Below are 27,720 nucleotides of genomic sequence, written 5' to 3' on the forward strand. Positions count from 1 at the left end.
CTGACGCACATCCTCCACCCACGGCCCCGCCGCTTCCCGGCTCCGCCGCCCACGACTCGGGGGGGGGCCCCCCGAGCCCGATCCGCCCACGGAGCCGAGCGCCGGAGGGAAGGGGGAGGCTGCGGAGCACGGCCGGTGCTACCCCCCGCCCCTCTTGAGCCGTCCCCTCCCCACGTTGGGGATCCCGGGTGGGCATCACGCAGCCGAGAGGAACCCGGTGCGGGGACCGCTGGTCTGTGCCCCGCAGAGACCCCCCCCACGCAAACAACGAGGTGCCGCCTCCTGATAGGTGGAGCCCTTGTCAATCAAGCCGGCTTGGAGGAGAGGGGCGGGAGAGTCGAGGCTGATCGCTGATTGGTTGAGGTGGATGCCCGTCAAACTTGTTGCTAAGGTGGGGCTCGCGGTTGCTACGGTGTGGGCCGGCTTCGAGATTGAGCGGACCTCGTGGCGGTCACCTTGGTAACTGAGGGCGGGACCAAATCCTGGTCCTGTCTAGGCTATGCTGACAGGCTGAATGCTCTGTCAGTCAACACTGCAGGCGCCGAGGACCTCGCGAAGCCGCCTTCCTATTGGTCCCTTTAGCCGTCACCGATTGATGACGTCAGACGGGCTTCGCGCTCTCATTGGATGCTGCCTTGTACTCCGTCGCAGTCGCGGGTGTGGGCGGGGCGGCGGAAGCGGAAGTTGGCGGGGACGCCATGGCGGGAGGGATGAAAGCGGTCCCGGGGCGGCAGGGGATCCTGGGCGTGCTGCTGCTGCTCCTTCTGCTGCCTCCGTTACGCGGTGCGGGTGTGTGATGTGATTTTATACGGGGCTTTCACGGGCGGGGAGCAACGTCGCCGCGGGGCGCTGGATGGCTTCGTAGGTCCGGCCACGCGCAGCGCTCCGGGCCTGAGGGGCCTCGAGTGGGGCTGGGGGGGCCCACGTTGGGCTGGGGGGGCTCCGGGAGGGGCGGGAGCGGTCGTGGGGTGACCTAGCGCGTCCTGGCTGAGGACTCGTTCTGTTCCACCGCGTGCGCACGGTGGGGTCCCTCTGGAGGAGGGGCACCGCACAGCAGAGCGGGTGGCAGTGGAATCTCGCGTTGCGTTTCTGAGTTTTCCTCCTCAGCTCCACACTGTGAAGGCGTTGGGGAGAAGGTGTTGGCGCTGCAGGAGAGCTCTGAGCGTTGCTGCACCACCTCGCACCACTTCTGCTACACCAATGTGCGCAGCCCCTGCTGGCGGGACATCTGGACCAGGATGCAGGTGAGAGGGGGTGGGATCCTCTCTCTCTCAACCCCCCCGGCCACAGGGCTGAGCCCACCTTGAGGATGCCCATGTCTGCTTTCTCCTCCTACGCAGATCCGGGTGAACAGCAACCACGTGATCCGTGTCACCCAGGTGGGCAGCGAGGAGGAGCTGAGGGAGTTGGAGGAGTCCAAGGTGTGGAATTTTCTCTCCTCCTTGCTGAAGGAGAAGCTGAACAGCACCAACATCGATGTGGATCTCTACAGCAACAAAACCTGCCTGAAGGTTGAGCTGCTGGAGGCTGACACCAAATACTGCATCGTGCTGTCCCGCTGTACGTCTGGTCTGTGGGCAGTGGGTCCTCCCATAAGGGGCTGCAAGCTTGTGCTGCTGCATACAGTAAAGGAAAATGGGCTTGCAGAGGAGGAATACTTGGATACAGAATGGGAGGGACACAGGGCACTTGTCAGAGCTTTGCCTCAGGCGCTGCCTCTCCTTGCTTGCTGTCAGTGCGTCAGAGTGGAGCTTGCACTCAGCGCACCCTGCTGGGATTTCTCCTAAGCCGGGCTTGTTCTTCTTCCAGGGTTTGACCCTAAACTGTTCCTGGTTTTCTTCCTGGGCCTGTTGTTGTTTTTCTGTGGGGACATGCTGAGCAGGTGAGTTGCCTCCTGTCCCCCGTGAGCTGGATTTGCAGAGTGGCTCCTTTGTGTGCGTGCTGCGGGAAGGCAGAGTATTTCTTTCTGCTTCTCTGAGCCTGCAGGGCTTGCCAGGCCTTGCTCCATGAGCTCTATGGGCCTCTGTGCAATTTCCCTGTGAAATTTTGGGAATGTAAGGTGCCTTTCTGTTGGCACTGGGTGCTGGGGTGCTCAGCCTGCATGCTCGCAGGGTTTACTGCCAGCAGAAATGTTTGTACGCAGACATCATCTCACAAGCTGTGAAACACTTTGTGTGCGTGTGTGATCTCTGCAGGAGCCAGCTCTTCTTCTACTCAGCTGGGATAAGCATTGGCTTGCTGGCCTCGCTGCTCATCCTCATCTACGTGATGTCCAAGGCCATGCCCAGGGTGAGCAAACTGTGTGCTTTTGTGGCCTTGTTCTGTTTCGTCGTGGATCTGGTCTCGCGCAGAGCAGGATGCGGCAGTTGAAGGGATGCAGCCGTCAGTTTCTTCTGCCAACGGCCTCTCTTGATTCTCGCGTTTCCTCTCCTAGAAAAGTCCTGTTTACTTCCTGCTGCTCGGAGGCTGGTCCTTTTCCCTGTACCTGCTTCAGCTGGTCTTCAAGAACCTGCGGGAGATATGCAGGTCCTACTGGCAGTACCTGCTGGGTAGGTGTGGGCTCTCAGACCCGCCAGCTCACCACACCACGCGGCTCTTTCTGGAGCTTCAGCACGCTGGTGGGAAATGTTGGTGCCTCCTGTGGCCTCCTTGCAGCCGACGCTGTTTCTGAGCTGCCGAGAGGAGCAAACTGCAGCACCGGGTTTGGCTGCAGCCCCGGCAGTTGCTGCTCAGCGTCTCCAGGTTGAGGCAGCGCCAAGGGAGCCCCTGCGCCTGACTCCTCTGCTCTCCTGCAGGCTACCTGCTGCTCATGGGCTTCGTGAGCTTCGGAGTGTGCTACAGGTACGGCCCGCTGGAGAACGAGCGCAGCATCACCCTGCTGTCCTGGGCCCTGCAGCTCCTGGGCCTGGCGCTGATGTATCTGGGCATCCAGATCCGCCCCGTCGCCGTGGCCTTTGTGCTCATTGCTGTCTGCACCAAGAATGTGGATTTCCCCCTGCAGTGGATCTACGGTGTCTACAAGTGAGTGAGCGCTGCTGACTCTCGGTTCCCCGGTCCGGGTGAGCTGCACAGACCCTGCACTGCAGAACCAGGGTGTTTCTCTGGGGTGGGAGCACGGGGCGGTTGTGCCCCTCCTCCCCAGCTTGGTGTGACGCAGCATCGCGCTGCTCACCGCTGGGGCCTCTCAGGAGCAAGATGCAGAGCCCAGAGGGATGCGCTGTGCGCTGCTCCTGGGGCCCAGCCTGGCCAATAACCGGCACTGTTCTGCTGGTAGGAGGGCACAGAGCGCCTGGCTGGGGCCCAGCCCCCCTCGCCTGCTGACCGAAGAGGAATATCGCATTCAGGGGGAGGTGGAGACACGGAAGGCCCTCGAGGAGCTTCGAAACTACTGCAGAAGCCCGGATTTCTCTGCCTGGACTGCAGTGTCCCGCATCCAGTCTCCCAAAAGGTAACGTCCCCTGGCAGCCAGGTGGCCAACCTCACCTGGAAGCTTGCAGTTGCTCCGTGCTGCCACCTGTGGCTTCAGAGAAAGGGAGCCCGAGGCACTGGAGATCCCTGCAGCGTGGAAGCAGGGCGTGCAGCAAAGCAAGGACAGATAATGCTGTTATCATAAAAAATCATAATTGCTGATGATACAAAGTTGGAAGGATTGGCTGACACGTCTGAAGGCTGTGCTGCCATTCAGCAAGACTTGGACAGGCTGGAGAGCTGGGCAAAAAAAAACCGGATGAGGTTTAACAAAAGCAAGTGTAGAGTCTTGCATCTGGGGAGGAATAATTGCATGCACCAGTACAGGTTGGGGGATGAGTTGCTGGAGGGGAGCTCTGCACAGAGGGACCTGGGTGTCCTGGTGGACGACAGGTCGGCCGTGAGCCAGCAGTGTGCCCTTGTGGCCAAGAGGGCCAATGGCATCCTGGGGTGCATTGCAAAGAGCGTGGCCAGCAGGTCGAGGGAGGTGATCCTCCCCCTCTGCTCTGCCCTGCTGAGGCCTCATCTGCAGCACTGTGTCCAGTTCTGGGCTCCCCAGCACAAAACAGACAGGGATCTCTTGGAAAGAGTCCAGCGGAGGGCCTCAAAGATGGTGAGGGGCCTGGAGCATCTCTGCTATGAGGAAAGGCTGAGAGAACTGGGTCTGTTCAGCCTTGAGAAAAGAAGACTGAGAGGGGACCTGATCCAGGTCTGTAAATATCTGAGGTGTTGGGGGCAGAATGGCGAGGCCGGACTGTTTTCAGTGGTGAGTGGAGACAGGACGAGGGGAAACGGCCGGAAACTGCAGCATAGGAAGTTCTGCACCAATGTGCGAAGGAACTTCTGTACAGTGAGGTGACGGAGCACTGGAACAGGCTGCCCAGGGAGGTGGTGGAGTCTCCTTCTCTGGAGATGTTCTAGACCTGCCTGGATGCTGACCTGTGCGACCTGCTGTAGGGAACTGCTTTGGCAGGGGGTTGGACTCGATGAGCTCTGGAGGTCCCTTCCAACCCCTACAATTCTGTGATTCTGTGATAACCGCAGCCCTGGCCCAGCCTCCTCTGTGCTGGATGCAGCTCTGCCCGCGGCTGAGCGTGCACCATGAGCACTCAAAGCCATTCCCTCGTGCCAGGGCACTCAGATGCAAGCACACAGTGAGTTTCTTTGCTGCTTCTTCCCAGGTTTGCTGAGTTTGTGGGCGGTGCCTCCCACCTCACTGCCAGCGAGGTGTCCTTCCACGAGCAGGAGTTCGGCCTGGGCGGGGTGTTCCTCGAGGAGCAGCTCTTTGAGGAGGACGAGGAGGAAGATTTTCTCCATGGAGAGACAGCATGGGCTGCTTGTGGTCCCACAGCCCACCTGGCTGCTGATTGAGGTCAGCTGCCCCACAACCCCAAGGGAGAGCAGCAAAACCGCTGTGGCTCCTCGCTTCCCTGACACCTGCAGTGCCCAAAACCCTCAGCTCAGGGCTGAGCGGTGTCGCTGTGCCCAGCATCTCCGATTCCATCCCAAGCTGGGCTGCTGCGAGCCTGGCTCTGCTGCGGAGCTGCTAGGAGGATGAAGGGTAACTTTTCCCAGGGTAACTCCTACCCAGCTGAGGCACAAAAGCTTTTATCAGTGCAGCTCTCGTTGGCAGAAGGGTGCAGGGAGCTGACGGTGGGGACACTGAGGTCTGTGCTGCTGGTGGGGCACGCTGGTCCTGACTGGAGGTGGACTGGAGCCATCCTGGTTCTTGGTGCATCTGCTTGTGGTGCGCATGCTGAGCCCTGTGCCCAGTGCTGCTGCCACAGGGGGCAGAAGGAGCCCCTCTGCTCTGCTCTGCACTGCTCTGCTCTGGGTGCCCACACCCTCTCTGCCAAGGGCATCTCTGCCTTTCAGGGTGTGGATGGAGCAAAAGGTCCGTCTCGTGTGCGTGTCCCCACGGGCATGGCACGTTCCTAAGGGGAACTTTGGACCTCTCCTGACAGTACCTGCGTGCTCAGCACCTGCTTGCTGCCGGGCTGCTCCTCCTCGTGCTGCTGCTCACCAAAGGTGCCACAGGGCTCCAGCTGTGACTCTGCCCAGTTCTAATACCAAAAACCCCGTGCTTCCAGGGCAGAGATGCAGCTCTGAGGGCTCCTCTGGCTCATTGCAGAGCTCAAGGAACACTTGTGATACGGGTCCTGCTCCCAGCGTGGGGGAGCTGCTGCTGCTCTCTGCTTTCAGCCCTCTGGCCTCGGTGGCCGTTCCCACAGTGCAGGGTGGGAGCTTTGCTGCTGGCAGTCGGGGCAGTAAAACTTTGACAAAGCGCAAGCGTAGAGGAGATGCCCCCATCTATGCAAGGCTTGGCAGTAAACCTGCCCTCCTGCTGCTGCCTGAACGCCCCTCACTTGTGCTGCTGCCCCTGGCTTTGCTGTCCGTTTGTTTCTGGCCCAGGTTTTCTTCCCTGCCCCCCTGCTTTGGTACAAGCAACCCTTATAGCTACATCTCCTCCCCCCGTGTTCGTTTCATGTGGCTAACGCAGACTGATGATTGTATTTTTTAATAAAGGTGTATTTTCATGACTGTGTTTCTCATGCGCCCATTCGTTCTGCTCCCCTCTGCCCACTGCAGGGCCCTTTGCGGGCAGCCCAGGCTCAGGCGTCTTCCCGGGAGTGGCCCGGCTGCTGCCGGCTCTGTACCTTGCCCCGGTTTCCCGGAGCCCCGGGAGGAAGCTCCTTTTGTTTGCTCGGCCACAATCGCGTTTCTCTGCTTGTTCCTGCTGCGGGGAGGCGGCGGCGCTGCGGGACCCGGCGCGGGTCTGGGAGCGTCGGCTCGGGGCGGCTGCCGCTGCTGCGTGCCTCAGTTTCCCTGCCCCGAGGGAGGGCCCTGGGCCCCCGCCCCTTCGTGGGCCGGACGGGGCCGACCCCAGTGCGGGTCCTGTCCGGGAGGCAGCCCCGGTTCGGCCACTCCCGCAACCGGCGTCCCGCAAGCCGCAGGTGAGAGCCGACCCATCGGTCCCGGCCGGGGGCACCGCGCCCCGGGGCGGGGGGGGGGTGGCCGGGAGGCGGCACAACGGGACCCCGAGCCCCGGCCCTGCGGGAAGTCTCGGCGCTGCCCCGGTGCTGCGGGGGGCTCTGGCTCCAACCCCCCCCCCTTCGACGTCGGGGCTCTCTGTGCCGCTCCCGGCTCGGAGGACGCCGCCGCCCCTGCGGGGTCCCGGTCGGCCCCGTTGGGCTCGACGGCTGCTGCCCCCCCCCCCCCCCCCCCCCCCCCGCAGCCTCTTCGCCACCCCCCTCCCGTGAACTTTCCCCGACCCTGACGGCAGGGCTGGGTTTACAGGTGAAGCGGGTCTGAAGGTCGCGGGGAGCGCACCAGGTGAGGGCGGGGGTTGGGCGGAGCCGCGACCCCTTAGGTGTCCCCCCCCAGCCCCGAGCTCAGCTCCCCCCGGCCCGGAAGGAGGGAGGAAGCGGAGGCTGAATTAATCCCAGCCCCAAGAATAGGGCCCAGGTGTCCTCGCTTCCTGCCGGCTCTGCGCTTCTCCCGGAGCTGCCCTGAAGCCTCGAAGAGGAGCGGGGTACCCAGGGCAGCCCCACCGCTCTGCCCCAGGCACCGCGCAGCCCCCAGCCATGGAAGCCACCGCCTCTCTGCTGGACGCTGCGGCCGTCGGGGATCTGGTGATGCTGGACCCGCTCAGCGAGGAAGCCCTGCTCCGCACCCTGCAGGAGCGCTTCAGCCGCGAGGAGATCTACGTGGGCACCGGGATGCGGGGATGGGGAGGGGAGCGGGGACTGGGGGGGACAAGGGGGGGAGTGTGGGGTCTGGGATGGGGATCGGGGATGGATATGGGGTCTGGGATGGGGCTGAGGGGTGGATATGGGGTCTGGGATGGGCTGGGAGCAGACTGCTGTGTCCTGGCCCCGCACTCACACTGCCACTCACCTGCAGACTTACATTGGGGAGGTGGTGATCTCAGTGAACCCCTACAAACCATTGCCCATCTACACCCCCGAGAAGGTGGAGGAGTACCACGACTGCAACTTCTTTGCCGTGAAACCCCACATGTGAGCACAGAGATACTGTTAACCCTCTGTCCTGCCAAGGCTCCTGAGTCCCCCCCAGGGCCCTCAAGCCCCTTGCTGAGTTCCACTTACCCACAGCTACGCCATTGCTGATGATGCGTATTGCTCGCTGCGGGACCGGGATCAGGACCAATGCATCCTCATCACTGGTGAAAGTGGAGCTGGCAAGACAGGTAGGGTGGGCTGGGAGCTGCAGGGCTGCAGGATGGGGGGTCCCAGGTCCCAAGGCTGACACCCCCATTGCAGAGGCCAGCAAGCTGGTGATGTCCTACGTGGCGGCCGTGAGCAGCAAAGGGGAGGAGGTGGACAAAGTGAAGGAGCAGCTGCTGCAGTCTAACCCGGTGCTGGAGGGTGAGTGCCCCACACACCCCAGGACTCATCACCCCCCCAAAACTGCACCACCTGGTGCTGCATAACCCCATCGTCCTCCTCCACAGCCTTTGGGAATGCCAAAACCATCCGCAACGACAATTCCTCCCGATTTGTGAGTGAGCGGGGAGGGGGCGTGGGGAGGGGTCCCCCTGGGGCCCACTCACCCTGACCCCATCCCCATCCTTCAGGGCAAATACATGGATGTGGAGTTCGACTTCAAGGGAGATCCTCTGGGAGGGGTCATCAGTAACTGTCAGTGCTGCTCCCCTCCTCCCCCCGGGGTCTCCGCCCCCCCTGCGCTGCAGTGACACTCATTCCCCCCCCCGCAAACCCTGACAGATCTGCTGGAGAAATCCCGCATCGTCCGCCACGTGAAGGGCGAGAGGAATTTCCACATCTTCTACCAGCTGCTGGCGGGGGGCTCAGCGCAGCTGCTCCGTATGTCCCAACATGGAGCTGGGGGGGCTGGGGAGGAGATGCCTGGTGTTGGGGACTATGGCTGACCCCCCTCACCCCCACCCCAGAGAAGCTGAAGCTGCGCCCGGACTGCAGCCACTACGGTTACCTGAACCGTGAGAAGTCAGTGCTGCCCGGCATGGATGATGCCGCCAACTTCCGTGCCATGCAGGTACGGGGGCACGACCCCCCCCCCACTCCCCAAGCACCCCATGGCTGCCCCCATCCCTTCCCTTCCCCCCCAGGATGCCATGGCGATCATCGGCTTCACACCCACCGAGGTGACGGCGCTGCTGGAGGTGACGGCCGTGGTGCTCAAACTGGGCAACGTGGAGCTGAGCAGCTGCTTCCAGGCCAGCGGGATGGAGGCGTCCAGCATTGCCGAGCCACAGGGTACGGTGGGGCGGGGGGGATCGGATGGGCCCCCCCTGATCCCCGCACAGCAGCCCCAGCAGCGCTTTGTCCCGCACAGAGCTGCAGGAGATCAGCCAGCTGGTCGGGCTGGACCCCAGCACTCTGGAGCAGGCGCTGTGCTCACGCACTGTGAAGGTGCGGGATGAGAGCGTGCTGACTGCGCTCAGCGTCTCCCAGGTGAGCAGGGTGCCCCCCCTCCCCCCTCCCCTTGGGCTCGCACCCCGGGACCCCCGTGAGCCCCCCTCCCCTCTCCCCAGGGCTACTACTGCCGTGATGCGTTGGCCAAGAACATCTACAGCCGTCTGTTCGACTGGCTGGTGGACCGCATCAACACCAGCATCAGGGTGAGCCTGGTCACCCCACAGCCGTGTGCTGACCCCCCCCCCCCCCCCAACAGGAAGGAGGCTCAGTCTCTCTGTGCCCCAGGTGAAGCCAGGCAAGCAGAGGAAGGTGATGGGAGTCCTGGATATCTACGGCTTCGAGATCTTCCAGGTGAGGGCAGCAGGAGGGCTGTGGGGTGGGGGTCTGCAGGAGGGATGTGGGGTGGGGTCTCCAGCACAGATCTGCCATTCAGGTCGCTTATCTCATAGGACAACGGCTTTGAGCAGTTCATCATCAACTACTGCAATGAGAAGCTGCAGCAGATCTTCATCCTGATGACGCTGAAGGAGGAGCAGGAGGAATACGTCCGGGAGGTAACACCGACCCCAAAGGGATGCGGCTCCGGGGAGCCTCAGTGGGATGGGGAAGCGCCTCAGACGGCCCCACAGCACGTCCCTTCCTCACCGCCCCCAACCGGGAGAGCAACTCAATGGCAGGAAGGCGGGGAGGGATTCGGGATCCCGTCTCGGCGGCCGGACGTCCGCTTCCTGCCCCGCACCGACAGGGGGTGCCCATGGGGCAGGGTTTGTGCTTGACACCCCTCTGCTCCCAGGGCATCCAGTGGACCCCAGTGGAGTTTTTCGACAACAGCATCATCTGCGACCTCATTGAGAACGTGAGTTCCTGCCAGGGCTCTCAGGTCCTGAGGTGGCTCAGGGGGCCGATGCTCTGCGCTCGGGCATTTTGGGGCAGCTTTGGGGGGGGCTGGGGGTGACGCTGTCCCCCCGTGGCACAGAGCAAGGTGGGGATCCTGGCCATGCTGGACGAGGAGTGCCTGCGGCCCGGCACCGTGAACGAGGACACCTTCATCACCAAGCTGAACCAGATCTTCGCCTCCCACAAACACTACGAGAGCAAAGAGACTCTGAACGCCAAACACGTCACCGACATCAGCCTGCCGCTGCGCTGCTTCCGCATCCACCACTATGCTGGGAAGGTGCAGGGCTCCCTCAGCCCCTGGGGAAAAGCAGGGCACCCATCCTCACCCCTTCCTTTCCGTGGGGCTGGGGCACACGCTGGCCCTGCTCCCACTCCCCTGACCCGGTCCTCATCCCAGCCTTTCTGTGGCTCTGGCCCTGCTCCCATCCCCAGGTGACCTACAACGTGACAGGCTTCATCGAGAAGAACAACGACCTGCTGTTCCGTGACCTGTCCCAGGCCATGTGGGCCGCCCAGCACACACTGCTGCGCTCCCTCTTCCCCGAGGGCGACCCCCAGAGACCCTCCCTCAAACTGCCCCCCACCACCGGCTCCCAGTTCAAGGCATCCGTGGCGACGCTGATGAAGAACCTCTACACCAAGAACCCCAACTACATCAGGTAGCGCCAGGCAGGACCACATGTGTGGGTGCACAGTGGGACCCCCCGTGCCCACCGCTGCCCCCCACCCCTCCCCAGGTGCATCAAGCCCAACGACACCAAGACGGCAATGCTCTTCACTCCGGATCTGGTGCTGGCCCAGGTGCGCTACCTGGGGCTGATGGAGAACGTGCGGGTACGGCGTGCAGGCTATGCCTTCCGCCAGCTCTACCAGCCCTTCCTGAAGCGCTACAAGATGCTGAGCAGCAGGACCTGGCCCCACTGGATGGGCAATGACAGGTCAGGGGGGGAAAGGAGGGCCTGGGCGGTTGCACATCCCGCAGCCCCACTGCTGTGGGGTGCAGGGTCCGAGTATCCCTGCGTGCTGCAGGGAGGGCACTGAGGTGCTGCTGGCGGAGCTGCAGTTCCCCCCCGAGGAGCTGGCATACGGCCACACCAAAATCTTCATCCGCTCACCACAAACTGTGAGTGTGGGCTTGGGGGTTCTGGCTGGGGGGGGGGGGGGGGGGGGGGGCATGGAGTGAGTCCTGCTCTGAGCCCCCCCAGTCCCTCTCTGAGCCTCCCATCCCCTCAGGGGTCTCTGGGCGATGCCACAGCCCTCAGCTCTGCTCCACCTGCAGCTCTTCGACCTGGAGAAGCGGCGCCAGCAGCGCGTGGCCGAGTTGGCCACCCTCATCCAAGCGACGTTCCGCGGTTGGCGCTGCAGGAAGCAGTACCAGCAGATGCGCAAGAGCCAAATCCTCATCTCCGCATGGTTCCGCGGCCACGCGGTGAGGAGGGGGGTCCTGGCTGTGCTGCACCCTTCCCCATTCACCCCCTGGCCCGGGGGTGTGGGGGGTCCAAGGGTGTGACCCCCCCCCGCTCCCCCTGCAGCAAAGGAACCGGTACAAGCAGATGAAGCGCTCGGTGCTGCTGCTGCAGGCGTACGCGCGGGGCTGGAAGGTGAGCGCTGTGCGCCACGCAGGCGTTCAGGGCCACACTCCGGGGCAGTGATGCAGTGCCGGGGGGCGTCCTGCTCCCCCCAGGACCGTCTCACCCCATCTCCCTCCATCTCTCCTGCCTTCCTCCCTTTCTCTCCCTCTCGCTCGCTATGCGTGTTGGTGTTTCCCCCTCCTCCTTTGGGCTCTTTGGGTTCTGGCTGTCCCTCTGCAGTCCCGCCGGCTCCTTCGGGAGCTGAAGGTTCAGCGCCGCCGCCATTTGGCCGCCAGCACCATTTCTGCTTACTGGAAAGGGTATCAGGTAATGGGGTGAGCCCCACTGCGGGGCCGTGCACCCCTGACCTCCTCTGTTCTGCTGTCCTGCTGCGTCCGGGGCTGTCTGTCTGTCCGCCCCGGCTCTGCCCACCCTGTCAGGGCAGGGCTGTATGGGGAGGGGGGTGGGAGACACATCCAATGGGGAATATGGAGGGCGGGGGTCCCACCCCACGGGGTCCCACATCCCGCTGACTCCCGCTGTCCCCAGACCCGCAGGACGTACCGCCGCTATTTCCGCTCCAACGCCCGCATGCGTCTGTCCAACTTCATCTACCGGCGGATGGTGAGCAGCGATGGGATCAGCGCCTCCCCACCTCCTCGGGGCTGTGCCCAGGGACCCCGCCCACCCTTTGTGCCCCCCGCCCAGGTGCAGAAATACCTCATAGGGCTGCGGAATAACCTCCCCCCGATGGCGGTGCTGGACCGGACCTGGCCTCCTGCGCCCTATAAGTTCCTGTCCGACGCCAACCAGGAGCTGAAGGGCATCTTTTACCTCTGGAAGGTAGGGGGGGGGGGGATCTACGGGTCCCCACAGCAGCGGGGGTTTGGCGGCACTGCATCACCCAGCCCCCCCCGCGCTGCCCCATCTCTGCAGTGTAAGAAGTACCGGGAGCAGCTCTCCCCGCAGCAGCACGCCGTGCTGCAGGCCAAGCTGTGCGCCAGTGAGCTGTTTAAGGACAAGAAGGCGCTGTATGCACACAGGTGCGCTCACACGCGGTGGCCGGGGGGGAAGCCTGGGGATCTCGGCTGATCCCCCCCCCCTTCAATCCACAGCCTGCAGCAGCCCTTCCGTGGTGAGTACCTGGGCCTGACGCAGAACCGCAAGTACCAAAAGCTGCAGGCGGTGGCCAAGGATAAGCTGGTGATGGCCGAGGCGGTGCAGAAGGTGAACAGAGCCAGCGGGAAGGTGAGCCCCGTCCCGTGGGGGGTGTGGGGAAGGCGCAGGACTGCTCTCACTGCCCCCCAACCCACAGAAGGTGCCGCGGCTGCTGCTGCTCACCACTGAGCACCTGGTGCTGGCCGACCCCAAAGCAGCACAGCCCAAACTGGTGCTCAGCCTCAGCGACATCCGCGGAGCCTCCGTCAGCCGCTTCTCCGACGGGCTGCTGGCGCTGCACCTCAAGGAGGTTCGGTGCCACACGGAGGGGGTGTGGGAGGGCAGCGGGGGCTGGGCGGCGCTGACCCCTCCAAAACACCGCCCCGCCCTACAGACGTCCGCTGCTGGCGGCAAAGGTGACCTCCTGCTGGTGAGCCCCCACCTCATCGAGCTCGTCACCCGCCTGCATCAGACCTTGATGGACGCCACCGCGCAGGCGCTGCCGCTGAGCATCGCCGACCAGTATGCGGGGCCGAGGGCGTGGCCTACGTGGGCGTTTCCGGAAGGGGCGTGGTCGGGAGGGGGCGTGGCCACAGCTCAGGGTGTGTCGGGAAGAGCGGGGTGGAATCGGGCTGCTCATTGGGCAGGATGAGGTGCGGCAGGGGGCGGGGCCGGATTGGAAGCAGCTCGTTGGGCAGCGGGAGGGGCGTGGCCAGGCGAGCCCCCAGCCCACCGCCCATCTCCCCCAGGTTCTCCACGCGGTTCCCGAAGGGCGACGTGGCCATCACCGTGGTGGAGTCGGCCAAAGGCAGCAGCGACGTCCCGGTCTGCAAGAAGCGCGGCAGCCACAAGATGGAGATCCTGGTTCACTGAGCGGGGGGGGGGGGGGGGGGGGTCCACCGCACCCCCTGCACTGCTCGGGAACTGCTGCCGTCCCGTGAAACGTGTTCCGGTGTCCCATTAAACTGCTGCCGTCCCATTACACGTGTTCCGGTGTCCGTACGTGGGGGCTGTCATGTGGAGTTCCCTGCTGCATGTCAGGATTGGGAGTAGGATGCGGCACAGAGCGCAGCACAGCACAGAGCCCCCCCAGCCCCCCCAAGCTCTTTCCCTGTCGCCTGATTGCAGCGAGCGCTCGGCTCTGCTGTGATTGGAAAGGCCCCAAATTGCGGCCACTTTTCCCATTAAGTGAGAAAGTGGCGCCTGCATCCAAGTCGCAATTTCTGGGTGGGTGGCACTGCAGTCCCCCATTCCCTGCCCCCATCTCCACCCCCACTGCAGGACCCCCCCTCTGCAGACCCCAGCTCTGTGCAGATCCCCACGCCACCCAAAGGGACCCCCACTGCCACTGCTGCAGCACCGGTCCTGGGAGTCCCCACGCAGCCCCCATCCCCTCCCACCTCCTTTTCTCTCCTGCTCACGTCAGGCTCTGGGAGTGGGATTTTGGCTCTAGGACTGGGATTTTTCCCTCCCCGCACGTCACCCGCGTTCTCTGGCAGAGCTGACAGCTCCTGGTCGCGTCAGCAGCTCCCAGGTGGGGCCGTGTCGTGCACGGGCACCATGTGCGGGCAGCGTGCACGTGGGGGGGGGGCACGTGCGTGTGCAGGGACACCTCGAGCTCCCCCCCCTCCCCGAGCCCCCCCGGGGCTGCATCCCCTCCCAGCACGGGGACCCGTCACCCATACATGGAGAGGGACAGCGCCGTAAACAAGCCCGGGGCACTGCTGTGCTTCGTGCCTGCCTCGCACCCGGCACCACACAAGTAGGTGTTATTAATTAATTAGGCCAGCTCTGGCCAGGCTCCGATTTAATTAACATCCCCGGCTTTGCAGATGCTGCCCTGCCCCGGCGGCGCTGCCACGTGAGCAGCTGCGTTCCTGCTGCCATCCTGTGGGGTCTGCAACTCATCCCGGTGCAGCGCTGGGGCTGGGCTCCCCCCACCCACGGACCCTCAGTCTGTGCAGCTGTGGGGCAGGGATGGGTGTGCTCAGAGGGGGCTGAGCTCCACTCCGGGCCTGGGGTCACATACAGGGGGCCGGAGGGGACATGGCCACAGATGGGGCCACACCTGGGAGCGCTCCTGTGGGCTGCACAGGACTGGGACGGGGCAGGAGGCATGGGGTCTACGAGGTCTGATGTGTGCATCCCATTCAGGCGTGCATCCCGTACACGCACACGAGCTCAGCTGGTTCCCACAGCACCGCGAACCCCCCCACAGCCCTCCTGCACGGCAGACGTGACCACCGGTGTGGCACAGCCGAGACGCAGGCAGCTCACGCTGCACACACACACCACGAGGCCGTGGCACCACCGGGTGTGCATCCCCCCCTGCACGGGGTGCAGCGGTGTCCGCGTGCCACCCCAACCCCTGCATGCCTGCGTGGGCCGCGTGCTGCGGTGCCTGGCGGTGTCACGGCGCCCGCGTGGGCGTGAAGTTGTGGGGTGGGGGTGCCACCCCCCGCGGCCCCCATTGGCGGCTCTCATTTCGCCCACCCACGCCGTGCCATGGGCAGAGCCCCTTATTTAACTCCGCAGCGGCGGTGGGGCTTCATCTCCATCGGGCTGAGAGCCATCGGTGCAGCCACCAGCGAGGTCACAGCCGGCACTGAGCAGCCTGCACTGCATCCCTGCACCCCTCACCGCATCCCTGCACCAGGTACCTCGAGGCCTCTGGAGCGACCACCGCCTTTGCTCCTCACCCTACGCAGCCTGGGGGGGCTCAGGGAAGGGGGCAGAGAGGACTGAAGGCGCCGCTGGGACGTGGGGAGGGCTGGGGGCTCTGGGCGCGGGGCTGGCCATCAGTGTGCATGCAGCTGTGCGGGTATTGGTGACACCGTGGGGGTGTGAGCGTGCAGGGCTAACCTGTCTGTGGTCCCCCCAGGCTTTGCCCGTCGGGGGGGCGCGGGGCCCACCCCTGTTGCGGTTCCTGCTCCTCCTGCAGCCGGGTGGGAACCCCCAGCCCGTGCCTCCTGGGTGGGGATTTGCTCCCAAAGCCGCTCGCTGCTCCCCGCCCAAGTTCTGCTCCGGGTCCGATACCGACGCTCACGCCCCCCGACCCATAATCCCCGTAGGACGATGCGGAGCCGCGCGCTGCTGGCCGTGCTCGCCCTGGCGCTGCCGCTCGCCCTCTCCGCCCCGCCGGGCTCCGCGCCGCGCTCCCAGGTACGGCCGCACCGTCGGGGCTCGGGGGTGGCACCGCGCGGCTCCGCTCACCGCTCCGCTTCCCGCAGAGGGGTCCCGGCCCGGAGCCGCTGCTCTGGAGATCCCGGGGCAGCCCGGGGGCCGCCGTCGCCGCTCTTCTGCAGCTACTGCGGGAGGAGGAGAACGGTGAGAGCGGGGCCGGGTGGGGCGGGGTGCGGGGGGCCGGGCGGAGTTGGGGGGTCCCTCCCGGTCCCCGTGCGCGCCCCGACGGCAGCGCTCAGCACCCGTTTCTGTCTCCCGCAGGTCCCCCGGCGCCCGCGCCTCCTCAGAAGCGTAAGTGCTGCCCGCCTCGCACCGCGCCCGGCCCCGCAGCGGAACCGAGGCGGGGCCCCGCGGAGAGCACAGCGCGGAGGGGGCCGGGCCGGGCCGGACGGGCGCTGACGGCGCTCTCTCCGCAGGAGACATGCACGACTTCTTCGTGGGGCTCATGGGGAAACGGGCGGCAGAACCCGGGAGGGCGGCGGGGGACGGCGGGGGCGCGGCCGGGACGGGACACGCTGAACGCGGCCCCTCCGCCCGCTGCTCCCCAGGACCCCCCCCGGACGGCCCTCGGGTTGCCGGCCCCCCCCGCCCCGCGCCGTGAGGAGCGGCCTCGACAGGGCGGACGGGATGCGGCGGAGCCTTCGCGGGAGCCCCGGGGCCGCGCCGAGAGCGGAACGCGCGTGTCCGAACCGCGCTGTACGCGCACCGCACGCATACAGCACCGCACAGCCCGGAGCCGCGCCCGCCTCTGTGTGTCTGCGCCGGGGTGGGAGGCGGAGGGGGGTGAGAAGGGGAGGAGCGCGCCGCTTATCGCGACCCTCCCCGTATCGCGACCCGGACCGCCCCGCGTTCCCCCCCGCAGTTCCCCTCCGGGCCGCTGCGGCGCTGTGGCCCCGTCGGAGCGGGCGGGCGGCGGAAGGCGGCTCCGGTGGCGGCGGGCGCTCGGAGCGGCGGGCGGAGGGCGGAGGGCGGGGCGGTGCCTTTGTGTGAGCGAGCGGGGATGGTGCGGGGCGCCGGGCGGGTAAGGAGCGGCCGCGGCGGGACGGGACCGACGGCCGCGCCCCCAAGGGTCCCCCCCGGCCCCGACCCCGCGAGGATCGCGGCGGCGCGGCCGTTCTCACGTCCCGGGGCCGTCGGGGGGGGTGGGGGGCGGCCCCCCCCCCCCCCCCCGCAGAGCCGCGGTTTGTTGGGGGGAGGGGGGTGGGGGAAGGTACATTTCCTGACCGCGAGATGCGGACCTCGCTACGAGACCCGCGGGAGGAGAGGGGGACGAGAAGCGAGGGTGGGGGGTGGGGTGGTTGGGGCCGCCCCGAAGAGCATCCCACGGCCCGCGCTCCCCCCTCAAGACCGGCGGCCCCGGGCACGTTTCGTCGGAAGGAGCCTCCGCGGAGCGAGCTGAGAGCAACTTTCACTGCGGGACGGAGTTTGGGAGGCGGTTGGGTGGCTTCCATTGAGCCCTTCAAGGCGGGGGAGCTACGGGGGCCTGGGGGGGACGATAGGGAGCTGGGAGGGGGAGTGGGGCTGGAGGCAGTGGGGCTGCAGGCTGTGCCTCAGCACTGTGCTGTGCAGCCCCCCAGGCTGTGCTGGGAGTCGGGGCCAGATCGTGCCCAGGCGGAGGTGATGGGGGCTGCGAGGGGGAGCATGGATGGGTCCTGATGCAGACAGGAGCGCTCCTGGGGTGGCTGCAGAAACAACCTTGGCCCCAAGATGAGCGGTGAGGGCATCTGTGGGGCAACGCTGTTCTTCCTTGCTCTGCCCAGCTCCATCTGAGAGCTGTGCCTGTGGCTGTCCCACAGGTGGAGCGTTGGAGTGATGTCTCCTCGTTGAGGTTTTAACTTTTCTTCATGTTCCCCCCCAGAGCCCCTTGCCCTGCCACTTGCTGGATGCCGGGCAGCACCTGCTGCCCCCGCAGCTGATGAGGGCGTGAAGGAGCAGCTGAGCAGGAGAGGCCCCCCCCAGCTGCTAAGATGGGCATGAGGATCAAACTGCACAGCACCAACCACCCCAACAACCTGCTGAAGGAGCTCAACAAGTGCCGCCTCTCCGAGACCATGTGCGACGTCACCATCCTGGTGGGCTCGCGCTCCTTCGCCGCGCACAAAGCCGTGCTGGCCTGCGCTGCTGGATACTTCCAGAACCTCTTCCTGAACACGGGGCTGGACGCCGCGCGCACCTACGTGGTGGACTTCATCACGCCGGCCAACTTTGAGAAGATCCTCAGCTTCGTGTACACCTCGGAGCTCTTCACCGATCTCATCAATGTGGGTGTTATCTACGAGGTGGCGGAGCGGCTGGGCATGGAGGACCTGCTGCGTGCCTGCCACTCCACCTTCCCCGACCTGGAGAGCGCGGCCATCCCCAAGCAGCCCCCCCTGGCCTCGGGGGATGCCCGGCCAGGTGCTGTGGGCTGTGCCTCGGAGCAGAGCCCGGCGCTGGGGGACGCCCGGGGGAGTGCGGAGCACTTTGGTGCGGAGCGGGGTTACGTGCTGCATGGGGAGGGAGCGGGCAGCTACAAGGAGGAGGAGAGGAGCGACGGCGGCCAGGCTGTGCCCCTGCTGCAGCCCCCGCTGCCCCCCAAGGACGCAGAGCCGGGGCCGTTTGGTCCTGGTGCTGTCGCAGCAGTGCAGCCCGGGCTGGGCACTGGGAGCGTCATGCAGAGCTCCGCAGGCTCCTGCCAGCAGTACAAGGTGCAGAGCAATGGCGACTATGGCAAAGGTGGGTTCTTCACGGCTGATTCATCCCTGGACATCTCCACGGGGAGCAACTCGTGTCCCAGCAACAGCGAGCACTGCAAGGAGCCGGGCTTCGTGCCGATGGACGAGCTGCAGCTGGAGGAGCTGGGCGAGGACGAGCTGCATTTCGAGGATGCCAGCGAGGAGCTGGGGCCGTCGGAAGAGGTGATCGAGCTGAGCGATGACAGCGAGGAGGAGCTGGCCTTCGAGAGCGACGGGCGCGACAGCAGAGCCATGCCCTGCCAGGTCTGCAAGAAGGTGCTGGAGCCCAACATCCAGCTGATCCGGCAGCACGCCCGCGACCACGTGGACCTGCTCACCGGGAACTGCAAGGTGTGCGAGACCCACTTCCAGGACCGCAACTCCAGGGTGACCCACGTGCTGTCCCACATCGGCATCTTCCTCTTCTCCTGCGACATGTGTGAGACCAAGTTCTTCACGCAGTGGCAGCTCACCCTGCACCGCAGGGACGGCGTCTTCGACAACAACATGGTCGTGCATCCCAGCGACCCTCTGCCTGGCAAGGCGGGTGCCTTCGCCACGGGGTCGGGCGCAGATCTGGCGTGCGCCGCGTGCGGGAAACCTTTGGCCAAAGATTTCCAGACCGTCCGCAACCACCTCCTGGACCACGTCAACCTGAAGAGCCAGACGTGCGGCGTGTGCGACCAGCGGCATCTGAGCCTGTGCAGCCTGCTGTGGCACGCGCTGGCACACCTGGGCATCGCTGTGTTCTCCTGCGCCGTGTGCGCCAGCAGCTTCGTGGACCGGCAGCTGCTGGAGAAGCACCTGGCCGTGCACCAGAGCGCCGAGGAGGCCCTGTTCCGCTGCCACTTCTGTGGGCAGAGCTTCAAGCTGGAGGCGGCGTATCGCTACCACGTCAGCCAGCACAAGTGCGGCAGCGCTGTGGATGCCCGTCCCGGCTTCGGCGAGCGGCTGCAGCCACAGAGCTTGCAGAAGAGGAAGCTGCCCGAGGAGTTCCTGAGCGAGGAGCTGGCGCTGCAGAGCCAGCCGGGCAACAGCAAGTACAGCTGCAAGGTGTGCGGGAAGCGCTTCGCCCACACCAGTGAGTTCAACTACCACCGGCGCATCCACACCGGGGAGAAGCCGTACCAGTGCAAGGTCTGCCACAAGTTCTTCCGCGGCCGCTCCACCATCAAGTGCCACCTGCGGACGCACTCGGGGGCCCTGATGTACCGCTGCACCGTCTGCGGCCACTACAGCTCCACGCTCAACCTGATGAGCAAGCACATCGGGGTGCACAAGGGCAGCCTGCCCCCCGACTTCACCATCGAGCAGACTTTTATGTACATTATCCATTCCAAAGATGCGGAGAAGAACGCAGACAGCTGATGGGGTGAGGCAGGGCAGGGCCGGGAGGCGCCGCAGAAAAGCGTCGTTGGTTTTATTTAACGGTCAGGCGTCGTGGATGGATTCCTCCTTTTTCTTTTTCTTTTTCCTTCTTTTTTATTTCTTGGCCTTGCTAGGCTTTTTAGAGTGTACGAACCAACAGCACGTGAGCTACGTCACCGTTCCCGAGAAGTCTGTCGTGTTTACTTACCTCTGATCCCATTAGAGGCCACCGAGTTTTGTGTTCTTAGCGTTTCTCACTAGGTTCTGAATCTAGATTTTGTTCTGAAACCTCTTCGCCCACTGACTCGGCCGACCCACAGTCAGAGCTGACCCACAAACCGATGCTGCTACGACTTTCTGACCTCAGCAGAGAGGGGCAGAGCTGGAGCAGGGCAGCGCCGGGCGGGAAGGAGAAGGGAAGCAGAAAGGAAGGAAGGAAGGACTGACGGTTCCAGGCACGGCGCGGCTTTGGGCGCAGCTCGGGGGTCGCCAGCAGTGTTTACACCGGGAAGGACGGGGCCGCCCCATTCCCGCATATCCCGCTGTGGGGCAGAGGCGAAGAGGAACAAATGTCCCAGACACCGCAGCGCGAATCGGGGCCGCCCTGCAGTAACTCTACTACCTCACAAACAGGAAGCGCCTTCGGGCCGCCACGGGTCGCGCTTCTGCACAGAGAACACTGATAACGGAGCGGACCGAGCGGCCCGGCGCCGCGAGCTGGGAACTCGGGGGTGCTCCCCCCCGCTCTGCTGTGGCCTTGGGCAAGTCACTTCACCTCTTTGCCTCAGTTTCCTCATCTGTAAAATGAGGGTGGTGACCCTCGTGGTGCCGACCTACCTCCCTGGAGCGTGCTGAAGAGCACCGGCTCGCGCCACGCTGTTACCAGAGCGTGGAGGGGATGCGTCCCCGTCCCCCCATCCCACCACTCCGTCGCTTTGCTCCCATTGTGGCCGTCCTGCTGACAGTAGATCCTCCAGTCCCGTCCTGGTGCTGCAGAAGGAGCCGGTGGTGATGCACGCAGTGCTGCTCCCTGCAGGACTCCCCGACTGCTGGGATGGATTTTGGGGGGGACCGCCTCATCCCCAAAGCCTCGAGGCCCCACCGGAGCTGCGGGCGCCCCGCGTCCGGCCAAGCTGTGAAGCAAAAGCCTTTTGTGCACATAAACCAAAAAGAGAAGTTTTACACTGAAATGCTATGGGGCAGAGCAACCCCAGCCCCCACCCCACCACTGAGCGTGGGGACAGAGCCCTCCCTGTTGGCTGCTGTGGGGAAGGGGGGGCTGCGGAGCACTCTCACCCCCACTGTCTCTGTGTTGAATCCTTCCCTGTGAATTGTTCCATGTGGAAACGCGATGGGAGTGAGCTCTGCTCTGCTCTGCTCCCCCAGTGGCACTGGTTCTGGGGAGGGCAGCCCCATGTGCCACCCCCCCGCAGCGCACCCCGAAGGACCCCCATCAAGGAACAAAGCAGAAAGAAGAGCGGAACGCGTTGCTGTCTAACCTCCTCGTTAAGTTAATCGTAGGTACTGACCTCCTGATATTTAAGTGTTTACTATCTATTTGCTGTAAAGTTTTGTATATTTTGTAAACTTCCTCCCCCCCACCCCCCTCCAGATCGTAGATGTCTAAAATCGTTGTACATCAGGTTCTTTTATACTCCATTGTTCAGCACAAAGTGTGTTTTTTTATTTAGAATAATAAAAACGGAAAACGTTGACCTCTCGTGCTGCATTTCTTTATTAAAAAGATTATTTGTGAGACAGGAGTGGGAGCCGGGGGGCAGCTCAGCACAGGGGGTGGCTCTGGGGGGGCACAGATGTGTTGGATTTCCCCACAGTGGGTTGAATCAGTGAAATGTAGCAACACGCATGCATGTGGAGTTGGAATATGCTGCTGTGTGGCTGTGTCACACGCCTGCTGGCCTTGCTGTTGCGTGTTCAACTTCGTTCCTGCAATGAAAATGAGCTGGGGGACTGCCCCAGCCCTGGGCTGCAATGGGAGAGCAGTGGGTGCAGCAGAGGGGCTGGGGGGAGGGCTGCTCCTGCTGCTCTGTGCCAGGGGTTCGGTGCAGCCCCGGTGCCGGGTCTCCCCGGCACATCCTGCCCTGTGCTCCACGGGGCGGTGAGCATCCTGTCCCTGGATCCGGTCCGATTTGCTTATGCTTCACTTTCTTAGGCAGCTCAAGGCCTTCAGATGGATGAATTCCCTCCGGTGGCACTTTCACCTTCCCCTGCCCAGGGCCCAACCCATGCACAGTGTGTGTCTGAGCAGAATTGCAGCCAGGAGAGACTTTGGATGCTCCGACTTCTTGCCCGTGGGGTCCCGTGCTGCTGAATGCAGATGGGACCCCCAGCTCTCACCCCAGAGATGACTTAAGGATGAAGACGGCTGCTCTGGGTCTGAGATGTTGCGCTGTAAAGCCATGCTGAGCCGTTCCTTCCCGCGGCAGTCCGATGCTGTGCTGTGTCAGCGCCCTGCACCGCAGCGCCTTCGTTTGAGCCGTGCCAGGCTCTGCGCTGGTGCTGCAGCGGGAGCTGTGTTAAAGCAGCGGATTTTGCCCCATCCTGATCAAATGGCATCAGAGTGAGAGGGCAGCGCTCACCCCTCAGTGGGGTTCAGGTGTGAGCTGAGGGCTGCAGAGCGCGTGGGGCTGCGTGGGGTCAGGGCGCACAGAGCGTCGCGTCCATAGCTACAAGCATGTCTCTAGGAAAGCGGAACATCTCTCTGTCTCTTGTTCTTACTTTGGCTAAATGGGTCTGATAGTGCTCAGAGGCGACACGGCCACGACTCCCATTGGGCACATTGCTCTCATCTGCAGAGCGCGACGGGCGGCTGGCCAGAAAGCAGAACGCCACTGGAAGCCTGCCGTGGGGAGCTGCCCGGCCCCGCGCCAACCTCAGGTGGGCACCCTGCTGCTTTTAGCTGGGTGCAGCGCCATCCTTGGCGATGATGACGGAGTGCTGCGTGGAGGAGGAGGAGCCCTCTGCGCCCTTCTGCCCGGCCGCATCCTTGGGAACGTACCTGACCACGGCCGAGATGAGTTTGCTGCGGAAGCTCTTGCTGAGGAAGTTGTAGAGGACGGGGTTGAGGACGCAGTGCAGCAGCGTGAGGCAGTCGATGATGTCGTAGAAGAAGTAGAGGAAGTGGGCGAAGGAGCAGTGCAGGACAATGTGGGTGCCGTCGAGGGTGAGCAGCGTGAGCAGGACGTGGAAAGGCAGCCAGCTGAGCAGGAAGGCCGCGATGTAGGTGTAGATGAGCAGGCAGTGCCTCCCCCCCTCCGGCTTGGAGCGCCGGACCAGCCGCGCCGTCAGCACATTGAACACTGCGATGATGGGGAAGGGGATGAGGAACCCCACGGCAGTGGTGGCCAGGCTGACCGCCAGCGCCCACTCATCGTAGGTCTCAAAGGGAGCCATGAAGATGCAGATGGGGTCCCCGGTGTTCACCAGCTGCATGTGGGACACCTCCACGAAGGGGATGGCTGCTGCCAGGACCCAGACACAGGCGCAGACAATGCGGCGCACGCAGTGCTGGTGCCGGTGCCAGAAGGGCGAGGAGCCGCGCAGCGAGACGTAGCGGTCCACGCTCAGGCAGGTGAGGAGGAAGATGCTGGCATACATGTTGGCAAAGTAGAAGTAATGCGTGAAGCGGCAGAGGAAGCTGCCCCAGAGCCAGGTGTAGTCCAGCATCACCTCCAGCATCCAGACGGGCAGCGAGAGCAGCACGCCCAGGTCGGCGATGGCCATGTGCAGCACGTAGAGGCTCACCAGGCTCCGGCCGCCGCGTGTCTGCCAGTTCACCCAGACCACCAGCAGGTTTTCCACCAGCCCCACCACGAAGATGGCGAGGTAGAGCACGAACACGGCCACGCGCTTGGCGTTCTCATCCAGGCTGAACTCGCAGGCGCTGTAGCTGTAGTTGAGGAGGTGGAGCAGCTCCGACAGGTTGTGGTACTCGCCGTACTCGCTGGGGGCGGTGGGCGTCTCGCTGGGGGCTGCCGTCGCCTCGGCCATGCTGGGAGCTGCAGGGAAATGGAAAGCGATGATGGTGCTGGGAGCCCCCCCCGGGTGATAAGCCTTGGAGACCCCCACAGGTCACACCTCCCTGCGGCTTTCTGCCTAACCCTAATGATGGCCGATTGCAGCGCCGGGGCGTGGGACGCAGATCCAGCTGGGGGCGTCGAGCTGCTCACCGGGTTCTGGTTTACATCCCTCTGCCTTTTTGCCCTGAGGGATGTCACCGAGACCCCTCAAACCCCTCCAGAAGCAGCAGTTCTTATTTATGAGGGGAGAGGCTGCGGGGTGCAGCCTTCATTTGCCACGGGAAAAGATCAAAATGAATCGAGCAGAAAATCTGAGCAGCACAGCTGGGAAACAGGTGAAAACCAGCGGGTCTCTGCTGGCACAGCTCAGCTCTCTGAGCTTCTGAGGCCCTTTTTAATCCTACGGGATTTTCTTCCACCGTGCCAATTCCTACATCATCCCTTTAAAAGACCCTCAGCGGATCCCAGAGAGGATCCCAGCACGGCCCCAGCCCCGCGCGCACGGGGGACCCGACCCCGGGGCTGCCGACGGAACGGCCGCAACGCACAGCACCGCACAGCACTGCAGCCCCCCGCAGCTGTGCCCAAAGCCCCGGGGCTGCGCTGCGCTCTCCGCCCGCAGTGGCGGTGGGATCTCGGGGTGCGCGGACGCGGCTCACCGGGGGTGCGCGATGCGATCCTCGCTGCGTGGCTGCGGGAGCTGCTCTGGGCTTGCGGGGCTGCGCTCCGGGATCCCACCCCGCAGGAAATGAGCGCGGCAGCCCCGTATCCTGAGGCGGCCCCGGGACGCGATGTGTGCCCGAGGGCGGTGCGTTAAGGCGGGGGGGGGACAAGGACAGGTGCTGCCCTCAGTGCCGGAGGGTCCGCAGCGCATCCATCCCCGCCCCATGAGGGATGTGGGGGCACGGAGCCGCGGGCGGAGCGTGGCCGGGTGCTGGTGGGGGGGAAGGATCCCCGGAGCTGTGAGTCCGTGGGTTGGGGTGGGCTGGGGAGCGCGCTGTGCCCGTCCTTGCGGCCATGCGCGGGGACCCTCGGGTTCTTTGTTGCGGAAAGATGACAAAAGCAGCACAGTGCGGTGCTGCGCGGCTCGGCACGGCACGGCGCAGTCCAGCACGGCACAGCGTGGCACAGAGCGGCATCGGCACGGTGCAGCGTGGCACAGCACGGCACTGAGGGGTCGGGGCATCGCAACCCCCTGGTGCTGTCTCAGCGGTCGGAATGCAGCGCACGTCCATCCCCACAGCAGCTCCTGTGCCCGGCAGCAATTAATCAGCGGACAACAGCGGAGCAGCGCGCAGGGGAAGCGAGGGGGCTCAGCCTTGCCCCGCGTTGGGGAGGGGGCTGATAGGCAGAACGTTTTTGCCTCGGGCTGCAAGTCCTGCAGAACAATTGCAGGAAATCTCCTTTACAAGTGCAGACAAGGCATCGCGACCAACAATCGCTCGGAAGGAAGGCACGGAGGGAACAGGGAAGCGCGTGCACTGATAAGTGGGCGCTGTCTCAACAACGGGCGGGCGGCCAAAGAGCAAACAGGTACCGGCCCACGGGATTCGCTGTTTGCAAACAGGAACGGGCGCTGCTTTGCCCCACGCCGAGGACGCCACGGGTTGGCATCGTCCTCCTGAAAGCGGTGCACGCGGTCCGGCTGGGGCGGATGCGCTGCGTGCTGGAAGCTCCCGGCGTTGGCGTTTTGCTTCTCGGGGGCTCAGGGAAGGAGCAGCTCGGAGCTCCGTTGGTGGTGGCACAGCAGAAGGGCTGCGCGGTGTGGGTGACCCCACCTGGGACCTGGAGGGGGGGTGGCTCCGCCGAACTCCTCTGAGCTCTGCTCTTCACGGAATTGGCACAGAATTGGGTGCTCAGGGGGCACCGCAACGAACGCATCGCCCCAGCGCGCTGAGCCCCCCCGCCCCATCCCCCCCCCCTTTTCCCCAGGGCCCCATTTGTTTGGAGATTGATGGGATAAGGGGCCCCTTCCTCTCCGGAAGGGCCGTGCTCAGAGGCCCCGGGTTGGGGTGGAGGGGCCCCAGGGAGCTCAGCGTTGGGGAGGGGGGGGGTTGGAGGCAGAGAGGCAAAACCCCACGGGAGCTTCTACCCCAAGGAGCTGAATCCGCATCCACCATTCCCCCGGCTTTTGCTGTTGGCAGCGCTGCTCCGAGTCCAATGCCCTCCCCACGCAGCCCCCCTCCCGCACTCTGCAGCCCACCCCAGGGACACGCAGGGACAACGATGCTGTGCAGGCTGCTGGGATGCTGCACCCATCAAACCTACAGGAACTCTCTGCTTCGCACGAGGGCTCCTCGCACCCTGCACCCCACATCGCCCCGCATCGCCCCACATCACCCCAGTCCCGCACGAGCGCAGCCCCCGCACGTGTCAGCGGAAGAAGGGACGCGGGTGGGCGGCGTGGGTCGCTCCTCAGTCCTGCAAGCAATTGCACGGCCTCGGGGGCCCATCTCCAAGTCGTCATCGCTAATTATCCCTTAATTAGAGGTATGAAGGATGCATGAGTCACCGCCCACACATCTGATGTGCCGAACCACAGCAGCACCCATCGCTGCCAGCGGACTCCGAGGGCGCAGAAGGAGGACAAATGGAGCTGTGCAGCCCAGCTGGGAAGAGAGGGATCCTGGGGAGGGGGCTTTCCTCTCCTGAGCTGAAGGTGCAGCAGAGGATGGACCTGATTGCAGCCCCCGGCAGCTGCGGGAGGTGGGAGCTGGGCAAAAAGCACCCAACTCCCGAGGATGGCAAACTGGGGGCGGGGAGGATGATGCTGCGTTAGGAGTGAGCTGCTGGAGGGGTTCTGGAACGGCTGGAGCAACGCAGCGGGGCTTTGTGCCCCTCTGCCCGTAGCCCCAGTGCGGGGCGAGCTGCGAGCTCAGAGGGCACGAGGGCTGCTGCTGTAGAAGGGAAAAACGCATTTAATGAGGTCCTGCACCCGCAGGAGCCCCGCGTGCAGCACGGAGCGGGCACAGGGATGCGCTCAGGGTGTCCCGCAGTCCGGTTTTGGCATGAGGAAGGCGACGAAGGCATCGCAGAGCCACGTCGGGCAGTAGCTGAGAGGCAGCAGGAAGAGCAGCGCGTCCCAGCCGGCGGCGTAACGGCTGCGGGGACTGCGGGACAGCAGCGCGTGCTGCACGCGGGCGGTGACGCGGGACAGGCGGGGGCTGCTGAGGCGGTGCAGGAGGGCGCTGCGACGGGCGTCTGTAGGGCGGGGAGGGAGGGGGTCAGCGGGGCGGAGGGATCCGCGGGGTGGCTGCAGTGCTGTGAGGAGGTGGGGGGAGGCACTAACAGGTTTCCAGGTAGCGGCGGCCATAGGATGCCCGGGTCTCTGCCGGGAGCTGCGCCCACAGGCGATGCAGTTCCTTTGCTGACGCTTTGGGGTCGGTCATTCCCGTTCGGAATCCACCGGGTTCAATGATAGAGACCTTCACCCCAAAGGGTCGCATCTCACGCCTGGATGGGGTTGAGGACATCGATGTCATTGCCCCAGGACGGGACCCAGCACTGCCACCGCAGAGAAGGTGCTGCTCCAACCCTTTCCATCTTTGCACAACCGCTGGCTCCCACCCACCTAATTCACAACCCAAACAGACACCTTTCACAATCTCTCCCCACCTCTCCATGCCTTTCCCTTCTATTGGGACAGGAGTGGCTGGGGAGGAATGGTGAAAGCAGGGCAGAGGCAAAACAGCGCTGCTCCAAGGCCGCCAAACCCCAAGAAGGACAAAGGCCGGGCTGTGATGAACCTGAGGCTGTCGGAGAAGGCTTCCACACCGAACTTGGAGGGGCAGCGCCCCCCAAAGCCGGAGAGCCGGCCCATTAGGTGTGGGCTGTGTATCTGTGCCCCCCCCGTGCCTCACTCTGGGCCACAGTGGGGAAACCAACCACACGGTGCACC

The 27,720-nt window shown here is 64.5% G+C and overlaps 4 protein-coding genes, 2 long non-coding RNA genes and 1 pseudogene across 11 annotated transcripts; 4 read left to right on the forward strand and 3 right to left on the reverse strand.

Moving 5' to 3' along the window:
- Positions 1-693: 693 nt before the first annotated feature.
- NEMP1 (nuclear envelope integral membrane protein 1) lies at positions 694-6,008 on the forward strand. 2 transcript variants are annotated; one of them, XM_042891618.1, is made up of 9 exons: positions 694-789; positions 1,108-1,244; positions 1,341-1,560; positions 1,810-1,882; positions 2,196-2,289; positions 2,435-2,549; positions 2,796-3,021; positions 3,275-3,448; positions 4,650-6,008. In XM_042891618.1, the coding sequence occupies exons 1-9, from the start codon at positions 699-701 to the stop codon at positions 4,837-4,839; spliced, it is 1,320 nt and encodes a 439-aa protein (XP_042747552.1). In that variant the 5' UTR covers positions 694-698; the 3' UTR covers positions 4,840-6,008. The 2 variants fall into 2 exon arrangements, with proteins under 2 accessions (XP_042747552.1, XP_042747553.1); XM_042891619.1 differs by having other exon boundaries at positions 694-783.
- A 332-nt stretch (positions 6,009-6,340) lies between these two features.
- On the forward strand, positions 6,341-13,496 carry MYO1A (myosin IA). 3 transcript variants are annotated; one of them, XM_042891632.1, is made up of 30 exons: positions 6,399-6,422; positions 6,766-6,801; positions 7,033-7,175; positions 7,372-7,487; positions 7,584-7,678; positions 7,752-7,856; positions 7,943-7,989; positions 8,066-8,129; positions 8,217-8,315; positions 8,402-8,505; positions 8,579-8,726; positions 8,806-8,924; positions 9,005-9,091; positions 9,174-9,239; positions 9,338-9,442; positions 9,682-9,744; positions 9,865-10,065; positions 10,221-10,447; positions 10,526-10,726; positions 10,818-10,911; positions 11,068-11,217; positions 11,321-11,389; positions 11,600-11,686; positions 11,909-11,983; positions 12,068-12,202; positions 12,296-12,402; positions 12,475-12,607; positions 12,675-12,827; positions 12,912-13,039; positions 13,267-13,496. In XM_042891632.1, exons 3-30 carry the CDS (start codon positions 7,053-7,055, stop codon positions 13,388-13,390), a joined length of 3,225 nt encoding a protein of 1,074 aa, XP_042747566.1. In that variant the 5' UTR covers positions 6,399-6,422; positions 6,766-6,801; positions 7,033-7,052; the 3' UTR covers positions 13,391-13,496. The 3 variants fall into 3 exon arrangements, with proteins under 3 accessions (XP_042747567.1, XP_042747568.1, XP_042747566.1); XM_042891633.1 differs by lacking the exon at positions 6,766-6,801 and having other exon boundaries at positions 6,341-6,422; XM_042891634.1 differs by lacking the exon at positions 11,600-11,686 and having other exon boundaries at positions 6,378-6,422; positions 6,766-7,175.
- On the reverse strand, positions 6,711-8,131 carry LOC122191376. The gene is made up of 3 exons (XR_006182392.1): positions 7,578-8,131; positions 7,366-7,466; positions 6,711-7,171 (listed from the first exon to the last, which is right to left on the reverse strand). It is a non-coding gene; the product is annotated as an uncharacterized LOC122191376 (long non-coding RNA).
- A 2,225-nt stretch (positions 13,497-15,721) lies between the features above and the next one.
- On the forward strand, positions 15,722-16,149 carry LOC122191377. The gene is made up of 3 exons (XR_006182393.1): positions 15,722-15,844; positions 15,962-15,991; positions 16,117-16,149. It is a non-coding gene; the product is annotated as an uncharacterized LOC122191377 (long non-coding RNA).
- A 517-nt stretch (positions 16,150-16,666) lies between these two features.
- Positions 16,667-21,497, forward strand: ZBTB39 (zinc finger and BTB domain containing 39). 3 transcript variants are annotated; one of them, XM_042891638.1, is made up of 2 exons: positions 16,667-16,686; positions 17,559-21,497. In XM_042891638.1, exon 2 carries the CDS (start codon positions 17,668-17,670, stop codon positions 19,780-19,782), a length of 2,115 nt encoding a protein of 704 aa, XP_042747572.1. In that variant the 5' UTR covers positions 16,667-16,686; positions 17,559-17,667; the 3' UTR covers positions 19,783-21,497. The 3 variants fall into 3 exon arrangements, with proteins under 3 accessions (XP_042747572.1, XP_042747570.1, XP_042747571.1); XM_042891636.1 differs by having other exon boundaries at positions 16,685-16,721; XM_042891637.1 differs by lacking the exon at positions 16,667-16,686 and adding an exon at positions 17,233-17,414.
- A 2-nt stretch (positions 21,498-21,499) lies between these two features.
- GPR182 (G protein-coupled receptor 182) lies at positions 21,500-24,613 on the reverse strand. Its single transcript, XM_042891639.1, has 2 exons — positions 24,482-24,613; positions 21,500-23,801 (listed from the first exon to the last, which is right to left on the reverse strand). The coding sequence occupies exon 2, from the start codon at positions 23,791-23,793 to the stop codon at positions 22,699-22,701; it is 1,095 nt and encodes a 364-aa protein (XP_042747573.1). The 5' UTR covers positions 23,794-23,801; positions 24,482-24,613; the 3' UTR covers positions 21,500-22,698.
- A 2,109-nt stretch (positions 24,614-26,722) lies between these two features.
- Positions 26,723-27,720, reverse strand: part of LOC122191367 — a 1,586-nt pseudogene continuing 588 nt past the window's right edge.

Source organism: Lagopus leucura, unplaced genomic scaffold (genome assembly GCF_019238085.1).
Source record: "Lagopus leucura isolate 7727_CA_CO unplaced genomic scaffold, USGS_WTPT01 261-2_obj-0_obj, whole genome shotgun sequence".
NCBI lineage: Eukaryota > Metazoa > Chordata > Aves > Galliformes > Phasianidae > Lagopus > Lagopus leucura.